Here is a 20,705-nt window from a genome sequence, read left to right as displayed (position 1 = left end):
TAGTTTCGAGCAATGGATTTCGTTAATTAACATAATAATTTCTTTATATAAAGAATGTAAAGCAAAACTTTGAGAACCACCCGAAATAGCGCACGTTGTTGTAATCAAAACAATAAAATGTTAAACACGTTCGCGGTCAGTTGTCAACTGGACATTATTATATCGAATCGTGCGCATCCGCGCGATCAAACATGGCCGCTCGTGTCAGCGAACAATTATTGTGCATTACTTTGATGTTTATATTAATTGTGCATATTGAAACGTTGTCCGGAAAAGGTTAGTATGTATATTATATTTATAATAATAATAATAATAATAAAATTTATTGCCATTCTTCGCAAATTATAATGTACATATATTAATTAATCAATATATTGTCCATTAATCGTATGCGCTTGGCAATAGGTACAAACTCAGCTTTTGCTGGACTGATGTTCGTTCAGCGCTGATTTTCAGTTTGCACCTACACGGGGCACCGTTTCATTATCAAATATATATATATATATATATATTGATGTAGATATTACATAAAAAATAAAAGAAAACAATACAAAAAGTAAAATAAAATTATTTACTAAAATTAATTACTTTCTTATTCATAAAAAACGTCAAATATTTTGTAAACTTATTTTAACTTTTGAAACTGTCTATTTCGTTTGCGCTAAATTCTGTGAAATGAAAGCGTTAAAACGGTGTATTAGTTAAAATAGATTTATTTATTTTTAATGCTTAAAATGGCAAACAAGCTGACGGCCCACCTGATGGAAAGTGGTAACCGTCGCCTATAGACATGAGCAGTACCATGGACATAACAAAGTATACTGTTTCGCCCATGATACCCCCCATGCGTTGCCATTCCTGAGGGCTCAGGTGTTATTCCTCTGTACCCAATAAATTCACTGCCATATCCCACCCTTCAAACCGAAACACAGCCATGCAAACACAACTGCTTTACAGTTGAAACACGAATGGGCCAGAGGTACCCAAGCAATCGACTTTTGTACAAAGTCTCTCTCTGGTAAAGATATTGCTATATATTACTTATCCCTACTAGTGATTCCGCAGGCGGTTTTTTTTTTACTTGTGATAATGAAATGGTTATCTCGCCTGCGCTACCGGTATACACTGGCGGGGCACCAGTGAGAGATGTGTGAGGATGAAGCAGGTCAGCTAGCCCATCGTGACGAATTCAACGATAAATTAGTCAGGATAGTTTCCAGGGGGAATCGCGTGGAGTTCGACCTGAAAGGGTATATTGCTAGCAATGAGGCTGTTAAACTCCATTGCTAACAATCCCTTTTCCCCGCACAGGCGGGGTTACCATTCCATTTTCATACATAAAAAAAGAGTTTTACTGGACACATACAAGTGAAATGTTTATAACAAACGTGTCAAAATATCATTTCCTGCTTAAACATCGCTAGGGTATAGCAAACACATTGTGATTTGATCTTCTATTTGTGAACTAGTTTAATAACGTAGTAGTGAGTGGTAGTAGTAACGAGTCTGATTTTTAATGGGTGAAAATGGAATGGTGACCCCGCCTGCGCTATCGCTATACACTGACGGGGCACCAGTGATAGATGACTGATGAGGATGAAGGCAGGTCAGTCGGCCCAACGTGAAGAATTCAACAAGAATTAACCACGATGGTTTCCAGGGGGAACGGCGTTAAGGACGACGTGATAGGGTGTATTGCTAGCAATGGGCTTGTTCCAAACCATTTTTAACAATCCCTTTCCCCCTAGTAATGAGTCTGTTAGATCCCATTAGTAACAATCCCTTTTCCCCGGCCACTATAGCTTTTAAAGTGTTCAAATAACGATAAAGCACTTCAGACATATACACCATTGCATCATTATGATGACATCACCATTACAATAGGGATGATGGTAACAAGTGATTATTATGTCATATTTAACAATAGAACACAGTAAGTGTGACAACTATTGGCAAAACATCCTTATGGGGAAGGCCTATATTTAACAGTGGACGGACTAGTATAATAAAAATCTTTTCCATCCAACGGTACACCATTTTACTTCATAGAGCACATGATATCTCAGTGGCTCTGTTACTCTCAATACTAGATCTAATTGAATAAGCTATAACGTACATTGCTTTACATAATAATAGCTTAAAATATTTTTGCTATAATTGGATGTGAGGGTTATAATGCAGTAAGAATTAAATATAGCTTTGTATAAGAATACAATTTTACAATTTTAAACAATTTTAATTGACGAAATTAATTTTATTTCAGAATTCTATTGCAGAGACCCCGATACCGGCAAACTACACGATGTGAACACGACATGGCCGTCTGAAACATTTTGTGGTAATTACACGTGTAAACTTAGGAAAATAAACTTAACTGAGACCCAATATGCACCTATAAGACAAATAAACGTAAATGATGTTCCTATATATAAAATGACTGATATTAAAATGAACAATAACGATATTGTTCCAAACGATGAATCTCAAGTAGTTAAACAAACAACCGAGACCGATACAAAGGTTGTTCTTAATAAAAAAGATAAACCACAAATCGTAAAAAATAATATACTTGAAAAAACTGGTGACGGAACTGATAGACTATTAAATAAAAAAGAGATAAAAACAATATCTGAATTATTACACGATGTAAAGAGAAGCGATTTGGAGGCTATACTGGATATTTACAATTTAGCTCAAGATTTATATAAAGAAATGGATAGAACAACGAACGCTAACATTATAGAAGAGACAGCAGAGGCAATTAAACAACAGAAGGGCAAAGAAATAGGGAAAAATGCAAACGTGTCTGTTATAAAAAATCAATACGTAGACAATTCTTTGAAGGTCAACAGTGAACCAAAAGAAGTGTTAGATATGGACTTTCAAACATCAAATATTGTACAAACTACCGTGCCTCCAAGAAAAGGTAACGCCCATTACGATTTTGGAGGAAATTTAGGAACCAAGGATTTCGGAAGGCTCCCGTATTACTATCCATTGTCGAGTTTCCAACGTCAATATTCATATTACAATCCATCTTATACTTTTTCTCAATATATGCACAATTTGAAGCCATGCACACATCAAGCAGCTAGTACAACTAAAAGTACTCCAGTAGGTTTACCTAGTTATGGTAATGTAATCAAAAAACCTTTTGCTATCGATAGCCGTAAATCCATGCAACCTTTACTATTGTCTTATCCGTATTCTTATATTCAACATTATAATACTAGCGGTTATGCAAATAATGTATATTACAAAAATCCATGGAATCATTTTGATGTATACAAACAAAGCATGAATTATCAACCTTATTATGTAGCTAAGCTAAGCAACCCACAATTTATTAAGGCCGAACCAAATAATGTTAAAGTTACTAATGAAAAGTCAAACAGTGGAGACTTACTAGATACCTTATTGTTGAAAACTAAAGTGGAAAGTAACAGTAGTCCAGGGTGGCAAACAAAACCTTTATCGCGCAATATATTAGATGAAGTAAAAGCAAATTTTGAACAGAAATCTATGTTTATAAAGCCAATTTCATTGAGGAAAAAGATTAATTTAGAGAGAGTTGGTAAAGTTATAAAATTAGACGATTTGAATAGAAATAGAAGGAGTATAGAAGAGGAGAAAACAGACGCTGATGATTACGAAGCATACCTCGAAAAAACAACGTAAGTAATATCATTTATTACTTAAATATTGAAGCTTATCTAGGTAACTATTGTTTGATGCAGTACTAAAGATAGGATTAATACCTGTCAGTCGTAGAGAAAAATACCAAAAACTTTAACTAACAATGTAAAGTGTCTTTTCCAAATTTCCACCTAAGTAGAGACGAGTCAGAATTTCATTATTATCATTCCCATCTCGACTACCATGCGTCCAGTATTGATTATAGGCCTCCTCCTTAGACTGTCATAAGGAAAGGCCCTGAGCTACCTGTATTCACTGACTCCCTGCAATGCATTTGTGGTCGTCACTCCATCTAGTGGGGAGTCATTCTACACTGCTCTTTTTTTCCATCGGTTGTTGATTCTTCGAGCTAAGTGGCCAGCCCGTTGCTACTCCAACTTGCTTATCTTTCAGCTTAGAATTTACCAAGACATAATCTGGCCCAAGTTTATTTTAATAAAGATAATTATTTGTCTATTCCCTCCCTTTTGTCAGTGGCAAATATCTCGTTTTATAAGCCCATAAATTTGACAAATTGTTACAAAAAAAAAAAAAAAACTAAAGCCATTCCCTACGTGTCGTGGTAACCCTTTAAAGATGTACTTAATCACGTTTTTTTTTGTATTATTCACACACAAAAAATTAATCACTTACCATACATGTGAAGTATGTTTGAAAGAAACACCTGTCTGTTACTAACTACAGAAATATTTAACTTGAAGATATAATATCTCAATGTACACACTGAGTTTTTATTAACGGGTGAAAATAGAATGGTATATGCAGGCGGGGCAATGTAATTAAAAACAGGCAATGAGACTAGAAAAAAATTTACAATAGAAAATGAAAGCGCGCTTTAATTTTTTTTTCCAAATTATGGTAACGTTTTTTGAGAGATGTGTATAAAAATATAACGTTTGCAGGGTCAGCTAGTATATATATATATCAACAAATTTATTGAGGTAAACGTCGGTTATATTTTACAAATATGTATATATATATATATATACATATTTGTACTTTTCAACTAACTTTATAAAGACAGAAATTTTCAATTTAGTTGCATTTCTTTTTATGTTAGTTACCTCATAACTCCGTCAATGGTAAATGGATTTCGATAATTCTTTATCTAAAAAGATGTACTTACAGATTGGACTTATAAAAGTTTAATCAAAATCGGTTTAGTAGTTTCATTTCTAAATCAAAATAAAACTTTGTTAAAATTTAAATAGGTTTCTTGGTGGATTACAATTTATTTTCCATGTATAGTACATTTAAAACTAGAGAAAAAATGAAAAAAAAAAAAAGAAAACGAATATGCACTTTAATTTTTTCCCCCCAAAATATGTACACATTTTATGAGACATCTGTATAAAAATATCCTTTAATATTTTCACTTGGAAAAAAAGCCTATATACTTCAAGTAGTACGCGGAGTATCATGGTATATCGAATTTAGCTAAGTTGACATGTAACAGGCGTGACAACTCGGTAATATGAAAGCAACTCGACACCCTTGCGACATGATACACTATTGTTCTCTCTTTCTAATGTATTATTGTCAAAGCACACAGTAAACATATATCGCACAGAGACATCTAGCGGATATGCATAAATAATAATATGATTTATAAATAGTTTTACTCATATTGAACTTTTGATATGGAACTATGTAACCAACTCCCATGCGGCAGTATTTATTTATATATGTTATTTATTTATACTTTTAACGTATTTTTTTAATGAGTGATAATAGGATGGTAACCCCACCTGCGCTATCGGTATACACTCTATACTGGCGCGGTACCAGTGAGAGATGACTGATGAGGATGAAAGCAGGTCAGTTAGCCCACCCTGACGAATTCAACTAGAATTAACCACGATGGTTTCCAGTGGGTACCACGTGGAGGTCGACCTGACAGGGTATATTGCTAGTAATGGGACTACCAGAGGGAGACTTTGTACAAAAGTCGATTGCTTGGGTACCTCTGTCCCATTCGTGTTTCAACCGTGAAGCAGTTGTGTTTGCATGGCTGTGTTTCGGTTTGAAGGGTGGGATATGGCGTGAATTTACTGGGTATGGAGGAATAACACCTGAGTCCTCAGGAATGGCAACGCATGGGGGGTATCATGGGCGAAACAGTATACTCTGTTATGTCCATGGTACTGCTCATGTCTATAGGCGACGGTTACCACTTTCCATCAGGTGGGCCGTCAGCTTGTTTGCCATTCTAAGACGTATAAAAAAAAATTTGGCTCCATTACTAACAACTCCTTTCCCCCACTTTTGATGTGTTATCCCAACATAGAATGCCCCCCCCCCTTTCCGTGGGTGTCGTAAGAGACTAATGGATCTTAATGGTCGAAAGACGTGCAATAGCGTCCCTTTTAAAACAACGCCAAAGAATAATTGCAGTTGCCAAAACGCCTGCCAAGCGTGGTAACTACTAGCAAAACCCCCCAATAGGGAGTATTGCAAGTGTTCATCGTCATCATTTCAGCCATTATCCGTCCACTGCTGGACATGAGCCTCCCCCATAGACTGCCATAAGGAATGCTCCTGAACCACCTGCATCCACTGACTCCCTGCAATGCATTTGAGGTCGTCACTCCATCTAGTGGGGGGTCGTCCTACACTGCGTTCGCCCATACAGGGTCGCCACTCAAGAACCTTTCTTCCTCATCTGTTGTCGGTTGTTCGAGCTATGTACTCAGTCCATTGCTACTTCAGCTTGCTTATCCTTCGGGCTATGTCGGTATTCACAGGCTATAGTACCTAACCACTTACCATCAGGTGTGTCGTATGCGTTGGTTTGACTATTTGACGAGGATGGATGCATGGATGCAGAGCAAGAATGAATAGTAATGACGGTAGATCAAGAAGGGATAATAATATAGGGGATAGTACTGTTATTTATACTGTGACACCATCCTGTATGTGTAAGAGATGTAACAAAATTAATACTTATAATTATTTTCCTTAATATTTTATTCTGTTAATTTTCTTAATTATACAATACCTACTTGTACAACAATTAGTCCATTACCCTAAGGTTGTCTTGAAAAGATTGCTCTCAGCAATAAGACCGCCTTACTGTACTTATACAACTGTATCGTTACATTTATTAATTGTCTTGTTCTTTTCCTATATTGTATAATGCAAATATATATAAATAGACAGATAGATTATCTACATTACTTACAGCACACAAATCACAATACAAACATACACATAATACACAGTAAATGAAATAAAATAAAATAAAAGCAACAAAAAAAAAGCAAAATATATAAACTAACAATCTCCTTTCTTTCCCTTCCTTCATGCGAGTGCCATAGTAACAAAATGTTCACAACTCAGTTTATTGCTTTGCCCACAAAACAGCAAAACACTGATATTCTGTTGTGGTCAAGAGTCAGTCGCGAAATTCCTTATTAAAAATAATAATAAAAAGAAATATGAATAAAATGCATTGTGTGTGTCCATTACATTTGCCTCGATTTGATATATATTCATTAATTCATTCATTCAATAAATTTTTTTTTTCAGATGTAAATCAGACGAAGACCCTGGCTATTTCCGTGTGGGGAACCTCACGGAACCCTACCCAGCTTGCTGCCCACAAAGGATAAATAGTTGATAATTTATAATTATAAGTAGAATTAAAAATATATGTAAGGCTTTTTTTACTCAACAAATGTATTTTAATCTTTTAATCTATAACGAGATTACGAATGTTCGAGAGAGAGAGAGAGTTTACCACAAAAATATGTGTTAAATATTTATATATATATATATAAAACGTATAAAATTTATCATTTACGAATCTTATTTATATTATAAATAAATGTCAATGGTTGTAAAAATTAATAGATGGTTAGACGTTTGTTACTCTTTCACGCAATAACTACTAAACGGATTTGAATGAAATTTGATAAAAAAGATATGTATCCCAGATAATATAGATAGAGCAACGAGTCTCAAAAGCGGCTCAACTTTTTGTCAGCTAATTGTCAAATTAGCTGGCTCGTTTTTTTTTTTATCAGTGTTTTATATACAATGTAATTTGACGTATTATTTAATAAATAAAATGAGTATTTACGCATTACGCAAAGACGCAGAAATCATATAGACAAAATAAATATAGAAGTTATAAAAGAATCACCTATATGAAATGAAATGAAATGAAATGAAATTTATCACGAAAAATTTTATGAAAAAGTTGACTCGCTTTTTTTCGAAGCATCTGTATGGAGACACTCTATTTATATAATCTAAGGTGGACATATAGTGACTTATCATATGGGATTTTATAATTTATATACCGATACACGTAGGTGAAACCGTGGAATATAGTTAAGAAATAAAACACAAGAGTGAAGTGGCGTAAACGAATATTTTTTAACAAAGTGCATTTGTTAAAAATACATTAGTCAAACGACACACGGTTCCAATTAAGCCGGTGTTCCCTCAGATAGCGGCTAATTTAAAATTAATCACCAAAAAACTATACCAATAAATCAGATAGGGTGCCCGACGCCCCCACAAGTCGTCTGGCAATGTGGGATGACAATAAAACCTTTTTTTTTTAAGGAAATATTCCACCGGTTGTTGTAATATTTATTGAAAACATAATCATATTGAATTATTGTATTATAAAGAATATTTGATATATTTCCTTCTTATTAAAAGGTTCTAAATTATTTATTAAGAAAAAAAAAATAAGGATCATGGATAATTAAATCTAGATGGGATAATCCGGAGAATTATTAATAGCTTTTTTTTATAAATGTGGTTACACCATCCTGAGTGAACACAGAGACTACACGATCCGTGATTACGATCAACCCTAAGAACAAGGAATTACATAGAAGGAATGATAAAATAAAAACTGTAAATCATATGGTTGCCTCATAATATTTTTATGCAAATATAATTAGTAAAAAGAGGACGAAAGATACACCATCAGTTGCTATTTTTCTTAATTCATAGCAGACTAGTGTATAGAAAATGTTTAATATGTCAATTAAATGACAAATTTTACATTACTAGATTATATATTCGACACAGTTTATGTAGAAAGTATGCAACCAGGTTGCATCTAAACTTGGTAGGGTTATACGGCTGTATAACATTTTCTGTACACTAGCCTGCTATGAATTAACCGAATCGTTGATTGCTTAGGATCAACCGAATGGAGAATGTTTCACTTTCAAAGGTTGGCCGCACTGTTTTTTTTTTTATACAACTTAAGCAAGGACTTGAGCATGTAGGATGAAGATCTGAATCTTTAAAAATTAAGGAGCTATACTTTAAAGATTGTAAGTTTTTTTTAAGTAAGTTAGAATGGCAAACAAAGCTGACGGTTCACCTGATGAAAGAGGTAACCGTCGCCAATAGACATGAGCAGTACCGTGGACATAACAGAGTATACTGTTTCGCCCATGATACCACCCATACGTTGCTATTCTTGAGGACTTAGGTGTTATATCTATGTACCCTGTAAATTCACTGCCGTATCCCACCTTTCAAACCGAAACACAGCCATGCAAACATAATTGCTTCACGGCAGAAACATAAATTGGACAGAGATGCCCAAGCAAACGACTTTTGTATAGTCTCCCTCTAGTAAATTTATTTGCCATAGAGAACAGCATAGACTATTTGTCACCAGTAGAGGTAGTATTAATTTTTTTTTGTATGGATGCTAATGAAATAGTAACCCCATCCGCGCTATCGGTATACACCGGCTGAGCACCAGTGAAGCATGATAGGTGAGGATGAAGCAGATTAGTTAGCATATCGTGACGAATTCAACAAAATTGTTCACGATGGTTTCCAGAGAGAACCACGTGGAGGTCGACCTGACAGGGCATATTGCTAGCAATGGGGCTACCAAACTCCACTGCTAACAATCCCTTTCCCAGTATTAAAATATTTACAAATGAAATTTTATACGCATGGCTCATCCAGTAGAGATAAGATCTGTTGTTACAATTATTATCAAAGGGAGTATAACTAAATGCACTCATTTCACCCAATTTACCATAAACCAGTCATTGGGCTAATGGAGCAAAGCCTATAAAATCGTTACATTACATTTTGTTAGGAAAAAAAAAACATTGTAAGGGTTCACTTAAAAAAGCATTTACTCTAGTACGGCTCTGTGACTTATCGTTGTCTGTTGGAGGGGGACAGCGCTATACGGCGACCGCTGAGTGCGAACAAGAGGTGAATACTGCGGTAGAAATATTTAAATTAAGTCCTCCCCTTAATGTCGGACATTATTTTTTTATCGGCGCGTCCAAATAAAGATATGTCGCGACTGGAGCCTTTTTAGAAAGGAAATGGTTTTCTTGGTTGGGGAAAAATGTATAAAAAGTGAGTTGCGAGCTTTTATACTGAGGGTCGTGATAGTTGTTGATACTTGATACTTGATACTTGATTTATTTTTTATTTGTTTTTTTTTTCTCTCCCGCATATATTGAGGGCGTTATGGGTAGTAAGTATATTTTTTCAATATCAGATGAATATTGCTTGGGTACTAGTGTATTATTTTTATAATGGATGATAATGGAATGGCAGCCCCGTCTACAATAATAGTATACGCTGGAGGGGCACCAGTGAGGGATGATAGGTTAGGATTAAGCAGGACAATCATTGTGATGAATTCATTAAAAATTAACCACAATGGTTTCTACAGGAAGAGAGAGCATGGAGATTGACCTATTAGGGTACATTGCTAGTAATGGGTGTACCCTACAGCCTAGATGGTCACGTACAACGCGATCAGGTTATGGAATGAGCTCCCTGTCGAGGTTTTCCCAAGAGACTACAGCATGAGATTCTTCAGGGTCGGCAACGCGCGCGTAATGCCGTCCTTTGGAGTTGTGTTCAGCAATGGACAGTTACCGGCTAAAATAATGATAATTGTAAAGTAAGTATTCTAAGTAATTATAAGTACACTGTTAAAATGCTATAAGGCAACAGTTAAACAACTGTTAAATCATAATCCCTCCTAAAAGCAGTCTTTTTTTTGAGTGTCCCAAAAACAAAATGGTAAAAAAGATCTTGTCCGCATGACATTAACAGATTAAACCCTCCGCGGTAACCCAAAATATTTGTCCAAGTTCATTGATAACGTCACACCCTCTACCTGAAGATTAAAAGGTTAACTTTTTTGTTTGCTTGCTAGACAAGAATGTACGTGTGAATGAGCATTGTTATTTGTCTCTGGCTTCTTTGGGATTAGTTTTAAGTTTTTTTTTATTTATTAAGTTTTGACCAGACAGCGTCAGTCAAAACATAGTACTTAGTCTAAAGAAATAAAAAAATAATGGCATTCTTAATTCGAATAAAATTTTGTTTTAATCACTTTTGATTTGTGATTTTTTTTTTCATAAAAAACCGCATTCGTGTTTGAATAAATAGTCTTTTTTTAATTATCCTGCATTCTATATTTGAAATATCGTTCTTATTATTTTGCGTTATGATAACATTTCTTTTAATCTGCGTTCTATTTTTAAATCTATTTTTTTATACATACTTTTAAACTTTACACTCTTGTTCGTCAAGAAAAAATTAGGCTGTTGCTTTTATAGTAGGAAAAAAGTATATTCTTTTATTCTATTAAATTTGAATGGAAATAAACTGAAGGCACCCCTTATGGGAATTGACAAATGGTGTTCTTCGTCTTCGTCACGGATAACTGAGAATATAGCTAAAAATAACTTTCCTATCAATATTAAGTGCTATCACCTATAATTTAGTTGTCAGTATCGCCAACACTCAACATAGGGATCGATTCTGAGGCGTCATTTCTCTGAATTTATCGCAACCTAATATTTTTAATTGACAATTTCGCGAAATTACTATTTTGTTTCCATTGTAAACTAAATTTAGAATAATTTTGACTAAACCTATTAAAAAAATTATTTCACATTAGTTTCTAGACAACATATCGCTGTAATATAAAATTTTAATTAGTGCATTTAACATTAACAACAAATTTACATTCACAAACAAACAAACAATTCACCGGAGGGAGACTTTGTACAAATGTCGATTGCTTGGGTACTTCTGTCCCATTCGTGTTTCAACCGTGAAGCAGTTGTGTTTGCATGGCTGTGTTTCGGTTTGAAGGGTGGGATATGGCGTGAATTTACAGGGTACAGAGGAATAACACCTGAGTCCTCAGGAATGGCAACGCACGGGGGGTATCATGGGCGAAACAGTATATTCTGTTATGTCCATGGTACTGCTCATGTCTATAGGCGACGGTTCCCACTTTCCATCAGGTGGGCCGTCAGCTTGTTTGCTTTTCTAAGTTGTAAAATAAAATCCAATTTTTGATATTAAAAAATAAAACATATACAAAGCAATAAGAAGTAACAAAGTAAATCCGCTTTTGGCAAAACTACAGATTAAAAATCCATCTACTCTGTGTATAATTATAACTGTTCTGGTCTATGGTCTTGGGCTTGTTCGACTTTTATAAAAATAACGAGCAACTAATAAAAGAGGACATTAAAAATAAAAAAAAAATATTGAATAGCCGTACTGTATCTACGTAGAGAGTCTACTAATAATAGATAAAGTATTATATTTTTAAAAACCTCTAGTGAATTGGCAGGTGGGTAGAGGGGAAGGTTGCTTACAGATAATCTATTGTAGATAATATAAGAATAAAAAACGTTGGCATTTCTTCTCTTTAAAATTTACAAACTGAAGTTTTTAAAATCTTTACGAAGTAATTTTTTTGTTTGAAAATGTTAGATGAAATAAAAATGTTAATCTATGTTTAGAGTACCTAATCTATGGACGCTAAGTCTCTGTCCTATTATCAATCTATACTAATTAGAAAATAGACGCTACAATAGAATTAATAAGTAGTAGTATATTGTAATTATTAGTAATGGATTCGACTAACAGGTCGACCTCCACGCGGTTACCCATGGAATCCATTGTTTTTTCTTTCTTGATGAATTCGTCACAATGGTTTCCATAGGTACTGGTACATGGCCAACTGACCTGCTTTCATCCTCACTTGTCATATATCACTGGTGCCCCGCTAGTGTATACCTATAGCGCAGGCGGGGTTATCATTTCATTTTCAGCCCCTAAAACAATCCAAGTAATGGTACATTTCGTTCGAGAACCTACTATCCCCATACATACTCGTACGCCAGTTACTTACTCATTTTAGGAATTTTGCAAGTTTGCTCCGCAAAATGTACTTATTGTCGTTGTTAAATAGGTTCTAAATTTGAAAATATCGTAATTAGACGATCAAAGTGTTGACTGTATTTGACAATAGATGGCGTAAATAATATCAAGTGTGAAAAATTTGCCGCAAAAAATACATATGTGATGGGAAGTTATTACAATGTATAATTCATACGAACGAAGCCGCAAACTATTTTCATTTCACTTAAAAAAAGAAGGAAATTAGCAATTTGATTGTATTTTTCATGTTTGTTACCTCATAACTCCGTCAGTTGTAAACCGATTTGGAACATTATTTTTTTATCTAAAAGGATATAATTATAGATAGGTCCCATAGACATTTTATAAAAATCCATTAAGTAGTTTAATTTTTAAATCAATATAACTGTTCAAAATTAACCTTTTTGTATACTTTAACAATTGTAGTCTTTTATAAAAAAAGAAAATTGATAAACAATTGTAATAAAACAAAAAATATATATACAATACAATACATCAAGTCAACAGACGGCATTTTTACTTACAATAATATTATTTATTAATTATATAGTATATAATAAAAAGGACCACCATATTTTATAAACAATAACTGGTATTACCACAATTGAAGTAAGTAATCTTATTATACATTAAATTTAAGTAAGTAAGTACAAGTTTTTTTTTTTTTATAAAAATACTATATTTTTATAACTATACAAAAAAAAACTTGAATTACCTACATGTATTTTTGTTAAGAGTACTTACTCGATCTGTTTTGGAACTGTCCGGGACCCTTAATCACTAGCAACCTAAAATACACTTTAGTCACGGAATGACTTACGTGTATTTTTGGTCATTTTTTCACAGTTAAAATATAAGAAATACTTTATATTATTCTCAATTTCGTGTATAATATAGTATATATCATATACGTCATATATGTGTAAGTATATTTGTTATTTTAGTATGTATGTATATCAATATTTAGTAGTACCGCATTCGAGTATTCTGACACTTCCTTATGGTTGACTGGGAGAGAATGCTTGTAGCATTAAGTCCGCCATGTGCACATATATGTACTAATGAATAAATAAATATATAAAATGAAATGTATTCATAAAATTTTTAATTAGAAGTACATTATTACTAAATATTAAGACATAAAAGGTATTCCACGGAGTTTTGTAGTCAGTTTATTGATCAACAATACAACAGCTACGGCAGCCGTACTAAGATGCGGGGTGGTGGAATGATTTACGTGGTTTGGAAATTAACCATTGTTGCTTAGCGAGATGACGGTAAGTAACGCGGGCGGAATCGTAAACTGGTATTGTTTACGACATTCGAGCAACAGTGAAGAGTCTCTGCATAGCGCTATTAAAGTTTTGTCTTTGTAATATTATAAATTACGATAGTCTGAAAGCAAGCATCATCATCATCATCATAATCATCATCATCATCATTTATGTTAACATGACATCATGTCAACATCACTTGTTTGCCATTTTAAGTTGTATAAAAAAATTTGTTGATTTGAATTTGTTTTTTTTTTTCTTTTAATAATCACAAACATTAGTTTTGTATCCTTATTTAATTAATTAATTATATATGCAATTTTAAAGCAATTAAACAGAAGCCTAAAAGTTCTGTCACACGGCCTTTATTACGCTAGATGTTTGTTTAGGGGGGAAAGGGATTGTTAGTAATAGAGACTGAGAATCCCATTGCTAGCAATATACCCAACCAGGTCGACCTCCTCGCGGTTCTGGAAACTATCATGGTTAATTCCTGATGAATTCATTATGATGGGCTAACTGGTCTGTTTTCATTCTCATCTATCACCCTTCACTGGTGCTCCGCCAGCGTATCCCGTTAGCGCAGGCGGGGTTACCATACCATTTTCACCCATCAAAAAAAAAAATGTTTGTTTAAAGCGTATAAATATATCATTTCTTTTCATATATGTACTCTTTTTGTATTTATTTTCATTTATAATTGTGTCATTCTGGCAATAATAATTTTCTATTCTATTCTATTCTGTTCTATATAAAATGTAACAATTAATCAACGAGAATATCCAAAGTATCCCACTGTAATAGTCGCCAACAATTTCCATAAACAATATAAGTGAGTTAAACAATTTTTATTAATATAGTTTTGAATAAATTTATCTTATACCTGCACACCGCCTCTAGGACAATAAGTGAAAGCCAGAATTTGAGGTCACAGAGACCTAATGAAATTCCAACGATAGTAATTGAAGCTATTATATCTTGTTAGAATCTATTGTGTTTTCGAACAATGAAATATGTTTGAGCATTAATTTATAGCGGCTTTTGTTGAAACAACTTCATTAATAGTGCAGGGGGAGGCACGGTGTAAATAATTGGAGAGCTTTGTGCCTTTAAATTGGGAATATTGAGTTCATTTGATATATTGGCAATTGATTTTTACACTGAGAATTGTTGAGAGTAATTTTTTTTTTATTATATGTATTTTATTTATAATAACTACCGGTTTAACTTACTTGTAATTAGATCTACAATGCTCGACTAGTTTCGGGGCCATTCTGGACTCTAAATCTTGAGTGGCTGTGTTGCAATCGCGAGTCTAATTAAGGGTCCTGAATGGCCCTGAAAAACTAGTCGAGTTCTGAAATATGTTTTTTTTTAATAATTTTTATTATTAAAATGTATGTTTGTTTACTTTAAGTATATTGCACCGTATGGACCTAAAGGCCATCGCTTTCTTTCCCGTGGGTGTAGTAAGTGGCAACTATATATAGTCAAATGTTGGGCAGAGGCGACTGTGCTTGCTAACCTACCTGCCAAACGAGGCAATTACTGGCAGTGGATAGTTAACGGATGATATAACAAATATAACAATGACAAAAACCATCAATGAAATAAAACAGTCTTTATGGCGATAGAATTACGAGGAAACCAAGAATCGAACTTAATACTTCGTTTACACAAAGCAACGTACCATCCACTGCACTATAAAGTTGTAAAATATGTAACAAATGGAGAGAACGTGAAAAATTTGATAAATAACAATATAAATTATCAATAATATAGTACGGACGTGTGTTTTACGACTCGCCGAGTTCTGAAACCGGCGTTTACCTCAATAAATTTGTATATATATATATATATATATATATATATATATATATATATATATATATATATATATATATATATATATTTTATTATTAATATATTATTTATTATTTTATTATTAATTTTTATTAATTAATTATTATTATTTTATTATTAATATATATATTATAATATATATATATATATATATATATATATATATATATATATATATATATATATATTATTATTATTAAATACGAAAATATAATTTATTTGCTCCCAGATGAAGTAGTTGAGAGCGTACATGATCATATTTCTCCAATAATTTATGTAGTAATATTTATCTATTTATTTATTTTTGTATTCCACGGAAATATATCGACTGACTAGGTCATAAAGTAACGGCCTCTTGTCTATTTCTGTAACAAATAAATAAATATTTATATACCAAACATCTCAAAAGTAGTATAATTAAAAAAACAAACCATTTACCATCAGTTGGGCCGTATGCTTGTTTGCCACTACAGTGGTATAAAAAAAATTTGTAAAAACATCTGCCTTAATTAATATATTAACAGTTTTTATTTTATTATTCTTTCTATGTAATTCCTTGTTCTTAGTTCTTTCTCCATCATGTTTATATATATATATATATATATATATATATATATATATATATATATATATATATATATATATATATATATATATATATATATATATATATATATCCTTTCTTCTTATGCAAACATAATTAGTAAAAAGAGGACGAGAAATACACCATCAGTTGCTGTTTTTGTCAATTTATAGCAGGCTAGTGTATAGAAAATGTTACACAGCCGTATAACCCTATTAAATTCAGATACAACCTGATTGCATACTTTCCACATAAACTCTTGTCGAATATATCTAATCTAGTAATGTAAAATTTGTTATTGACAAACAATTGACATATCAAAACATTTCTGTATATTTTTACTAGAGGGAGACTTTGTACAAAAATCGATTGCTTGGGTACCTCTGTCCCATTCGTGTTTCTACCGTGAAGTAGTTGTGTTTGCATGGCTGTGTTTCGATTTGAAGGGTGGGATATGGCGTGAATTTACAGGCTACAGAGGAATAACACCAGAGTCCTCAGGAATGGCAACGCATGGGGGGTATCATGGGCGAAACAGTGTACTCTGTTATGTCTATGGTACTTCTCATGTCTATAGGCGACGGTTACCACTTTCCATCAGGTGGGCCGTCAGCTTGTTTGCCGTTCTAAGTTGTATATAAAAAAAATATACTACAAAAGTACACCAAAGGATGTAGGCTACTTGTTATCTCGTTCAATAAAACCAACTCTGTTACGCGGACGATGTCGCGGGTACGAACCAGTTTATAATATTAGTCGGAAGTAGGATTATACTGCGACATATTCGGAATTTTGTGTGATAAAAATATTACGTATTTCCATAAAACCGCAAACAAACAACAGCAAGTAAATACCTATACGACGACACGTAAACATAAGTGATATATACGCGGAGAGAGACACCTGGTGTGCATATTCAGATTTGGTTTTAATATTTATTTTACTTTTATATAATAATATTAAATCAATATAGGAATATTAAATGATGAACCAATGAAGGAACTCTTTGGCCACTCTTGTTGATATTTCTTTTGCGACATCTACCATTAACGCTGATCTGGAACGTATATCTGCCTTGAGTAAGTCTTATGGTCTTGTTGTAAACCCCTTGAAGACACAAGCCATTATTATTGGTAGTCCCAGACTTGTTTCCAAAATTTCCATGAACAGTATACCGCCTGTGGTTTTTGATGGGTTTTTTTTTTGTTTGGTGATTATGGTATGGTAACCCCGCCGGCGCTAATGGGATACGCTGGCAGAGCACCAGTGAAGGATGATAGATGAGAATAAAAACAGGCCAGTTAGCCCATCATGATGAATTCATTAGGAATTAACCATGATAGTTTCCAGGGAGAAACGCGAGGAGGTCGACCTGGTTGGGTATATTGCTAGCAATAGGAACCTCAGTCTCCATTACTAACAATCCCTTTCCCCCCTTTTGATGGGGTTTTAATAGATTACCAGAAAAAAGTAAAAAATCTAGGCATTATTTTTGATAACACCTTGTCATGGTCTCCACAAATCTCGGAGGTCAGTAAAAAATGTTTGCTGCTACTAGTACCCTAAATGGATTACGTAATTTCCTCCTGGTTAACACCAAAATTGCGCTTGCACACACCTTACTCCTGCCCATTCTTGATTATGCCGACTCCTGTTATTTAGACCTCACCGAAGAGCAATTAAACAAGCTTGAGCGTCTTCAAAATTTATGTATCCGCTTCATACTTGGTCTTCGCAAATATGATCACATTTCTCAATTTCGTACTCAACTCAAGTGGCTCCCCATTCGTTTTCGTCGTAATCTGCATATCCTGTCTCTTCTTTACGCAATCCTTTTTAATCCTGTTGCTCCTGATTATCTAAAAGACAAGACTCAGAACCCAAGATTCCGCGATGCAGCCTCTAAGAGAGCTTCACGATCCAAGGGTTTCAAGACCCACCTAGGAAACCGAGACATATTACCTGCTTGCGGAGACGAAGTGAGGACCGCAGAGTGGATGTCAAACCGGATATACGAAAGGTTGGGGGGTCGCGAAATATATTTTCCTACTAGGGGGGGTCGTATCATGAAAAAGTTTGAAAAGCACTCTAGTAAACTACATATAAATATTAAAGGGATATTATTTATTCATACATTAATTTCAAATATCGATCCACAATAGATGGTTCTCCGTAACCGTTATATTTTTAGAGATCCGTTGTAAATCTGGTCGGTCCCTCTCCGAATATAAATATTGACGCGAGATACCTTGTTAACTGGAAATAGGGTTGTCCATTACCACATATGATTGTCAAATATCTAAATAAAAATTCAACTTAAAATTTGGAAACAACTGTATAGATTGCCATACCATCGTACGACTCGCCATCGACAAAGAGTTCATCCTCAAACCCTACAGGCTAAATGGTCACGTACAGCGTGGTTTCAGAGATGTTTTCTCCTACGAACACTCAGATTATGGAATGAGCTCCCTGCCGAGGTTTTTCCAAGAGACTAAAGAATGGGGTTCTTCAAAAGATAGGTAAAGAGATTTCTTCAGGATCGGCAACGCGTGTAATACCCCTAGTATTGCAGGCGTTTATAGGCTACGGTAACCGCTTACCATCAGGTGGGCCATATGCTTGCCACCTGAGTGGTAAAAAAAAGTTACGTGTGTTTGGCTGTTCTTATTCAATCACGCTTAAAATGATAAATTTTAATAAAATTTTGTAGCTACACATATCATCACTCATCATCATCATCATCATCACCACCATTATATCAGCCATTATCTGTCTACTGCTAAACATAAACTACACCCATAGACTGCCTCAAGGAAGAAGTCTTGAGACACCCAGAAAGTAATATAAGAATATTACTTTGAAATCTTACCATCTCTTTTTTTATACCACAAAGGTGGCAAACAAGCATGCAACCCGTCTGATTATAAACGGTCACTGTAGCCTATGGACGCCTGCGACACTAGGGGTGTCACGTGCGCATTGCCAACCCTGAAGAAACCTTAATATACTTCGGTGCAACGATAAAAGATGGCACCCATGAACACCTGAAATGTACTTAAGAATCGATAAAGTAAAAAAAAATATTCAAAGATGACAACCCTAAGATTTCCTTTTGCGCATCACTTAGCGTTCTCCATTGAAGTCTAACTTTGTTGTTGAAAAGGTAACTTTATTTCCTGTACAATAAGACACTTCCGAGTATTGTTGCTCCTTTGTTACATTCATCGTTTATTACAACTTATAAATGAAGGGAAAAAGGTTTTTGGAATCCATGGATGCCATTAGGTACAGATTTAAATACTTTAGTCTATAATCCCTTTTCCATGAAAGTTAGAATAACTTTTATAATAATAATAATAAGCCTTTATTGCTGAAAGTATTACATTTTACAAACATTTAATACTACAATTTTAATCGACTTTTCCAGCTTGTCCTTTGACATAGGCCTCCTCAAGATCCTTCCACTTTTCTCTATCTTTCGTTAATCTATACCACAACTTTCCCGCTGTTCTTTTTATGTCATCCTCCCATCTTTTTTTCTGGCGTCCTATTTTTGAGCTTTGGCACTTGAGGTCTTACAGTTTTTATTATATCTTTCAATTTTGTTTCATAATAACTTTTATACTATGTTAATATTATTTTCCAACAAAGTGTTCCCACTTACCACATTGATTTTCGATTAAAACTGGCAACTTTTAGCCGACTTCAAAAAGAAGAAAATTCTTAATTCGGTCGTATTTTTTTTTATGTTTGTTACCTCATAACTCCGTCAATTCTAAACTGATATTCATAACCTTCAAGAAAAGAGTATATTCCTTTTTAAAAGGCCGGCAGCACACCTGCAATGCCGCTGGTGTTGTGGGTGATCATGGGCGGCGGTAGTCACTTACCATCAGGTGAGCCGCATGCTCGTTTGCCCCCTGTGTTGTAAAAAAAAAAAAAAAAAAAAGACTTGAAAAATTTTTATTTTTGTCTTAAAGGATATACTTACAGATTAATTACACACAAATTTAATCTATATCGCTTTAGTAGTTTAGTTTTTAAATCTAAATATCTTTGTAAATTGGTTTTGTTACAATTTT

The 20,705-nt window shown here is 33.9% G+C and overlaps 2 protein-coding genes across 7 annotated transcripts in view; one reads left to right on the top strand and one right to left on the bottom strand.

Annotated features, from left to right (window-relative positions):
- The window catches only part of LOC113510427 (protein madd-4), a 496,544-nt gene that overhangs the window by 237,346 nt on the left and 238,493 nt on the right, over nt 1-20,705 (bottom strand). The gene's annotated exons all lie outside the window — the stretch shown is intronic.
- LOC113514812 (uncharacterized) lies at nt 132-7,373 on the top strand. Its single transcript, XM_052902087.1, has 3 exons — nt 132-276; nt 2,264-3,674; nt 7,225-7,373. The coding sequence occupies exons 1-3, from the start codon at nt 192-194 to the stop codon at nt 7,313-7,315; spliced, it is 1,587 nt and encodes a 528-aa protein (XP_052758047.1). The 5' UTR covers nt 132-191; the 3' UTR covers nt 7,316-7,373.

The sequence above is a fragment of the Galleria mellonella genome, unplaced genomic scaffold (assembly GCF_026898425.1).
Source record: "Galleria mellonella isolate WM207_F2 unplaced genomic scaffold, CSIRO_AGI_GalMel_v1 utg87, whole genome shotgun sequence".
Taxonomy (NCBI): domain Eukaryota; kingdom Metazoa; phylum Arthropoda; class Insecta; order Lepidoptera; family Pyralidae; genus Galleria; species Galleria mellonella.
Note: the sequence above shows the minus strand (reverse complement) of the source record. Positions and strands in the feature narration are given on the sequence as shown.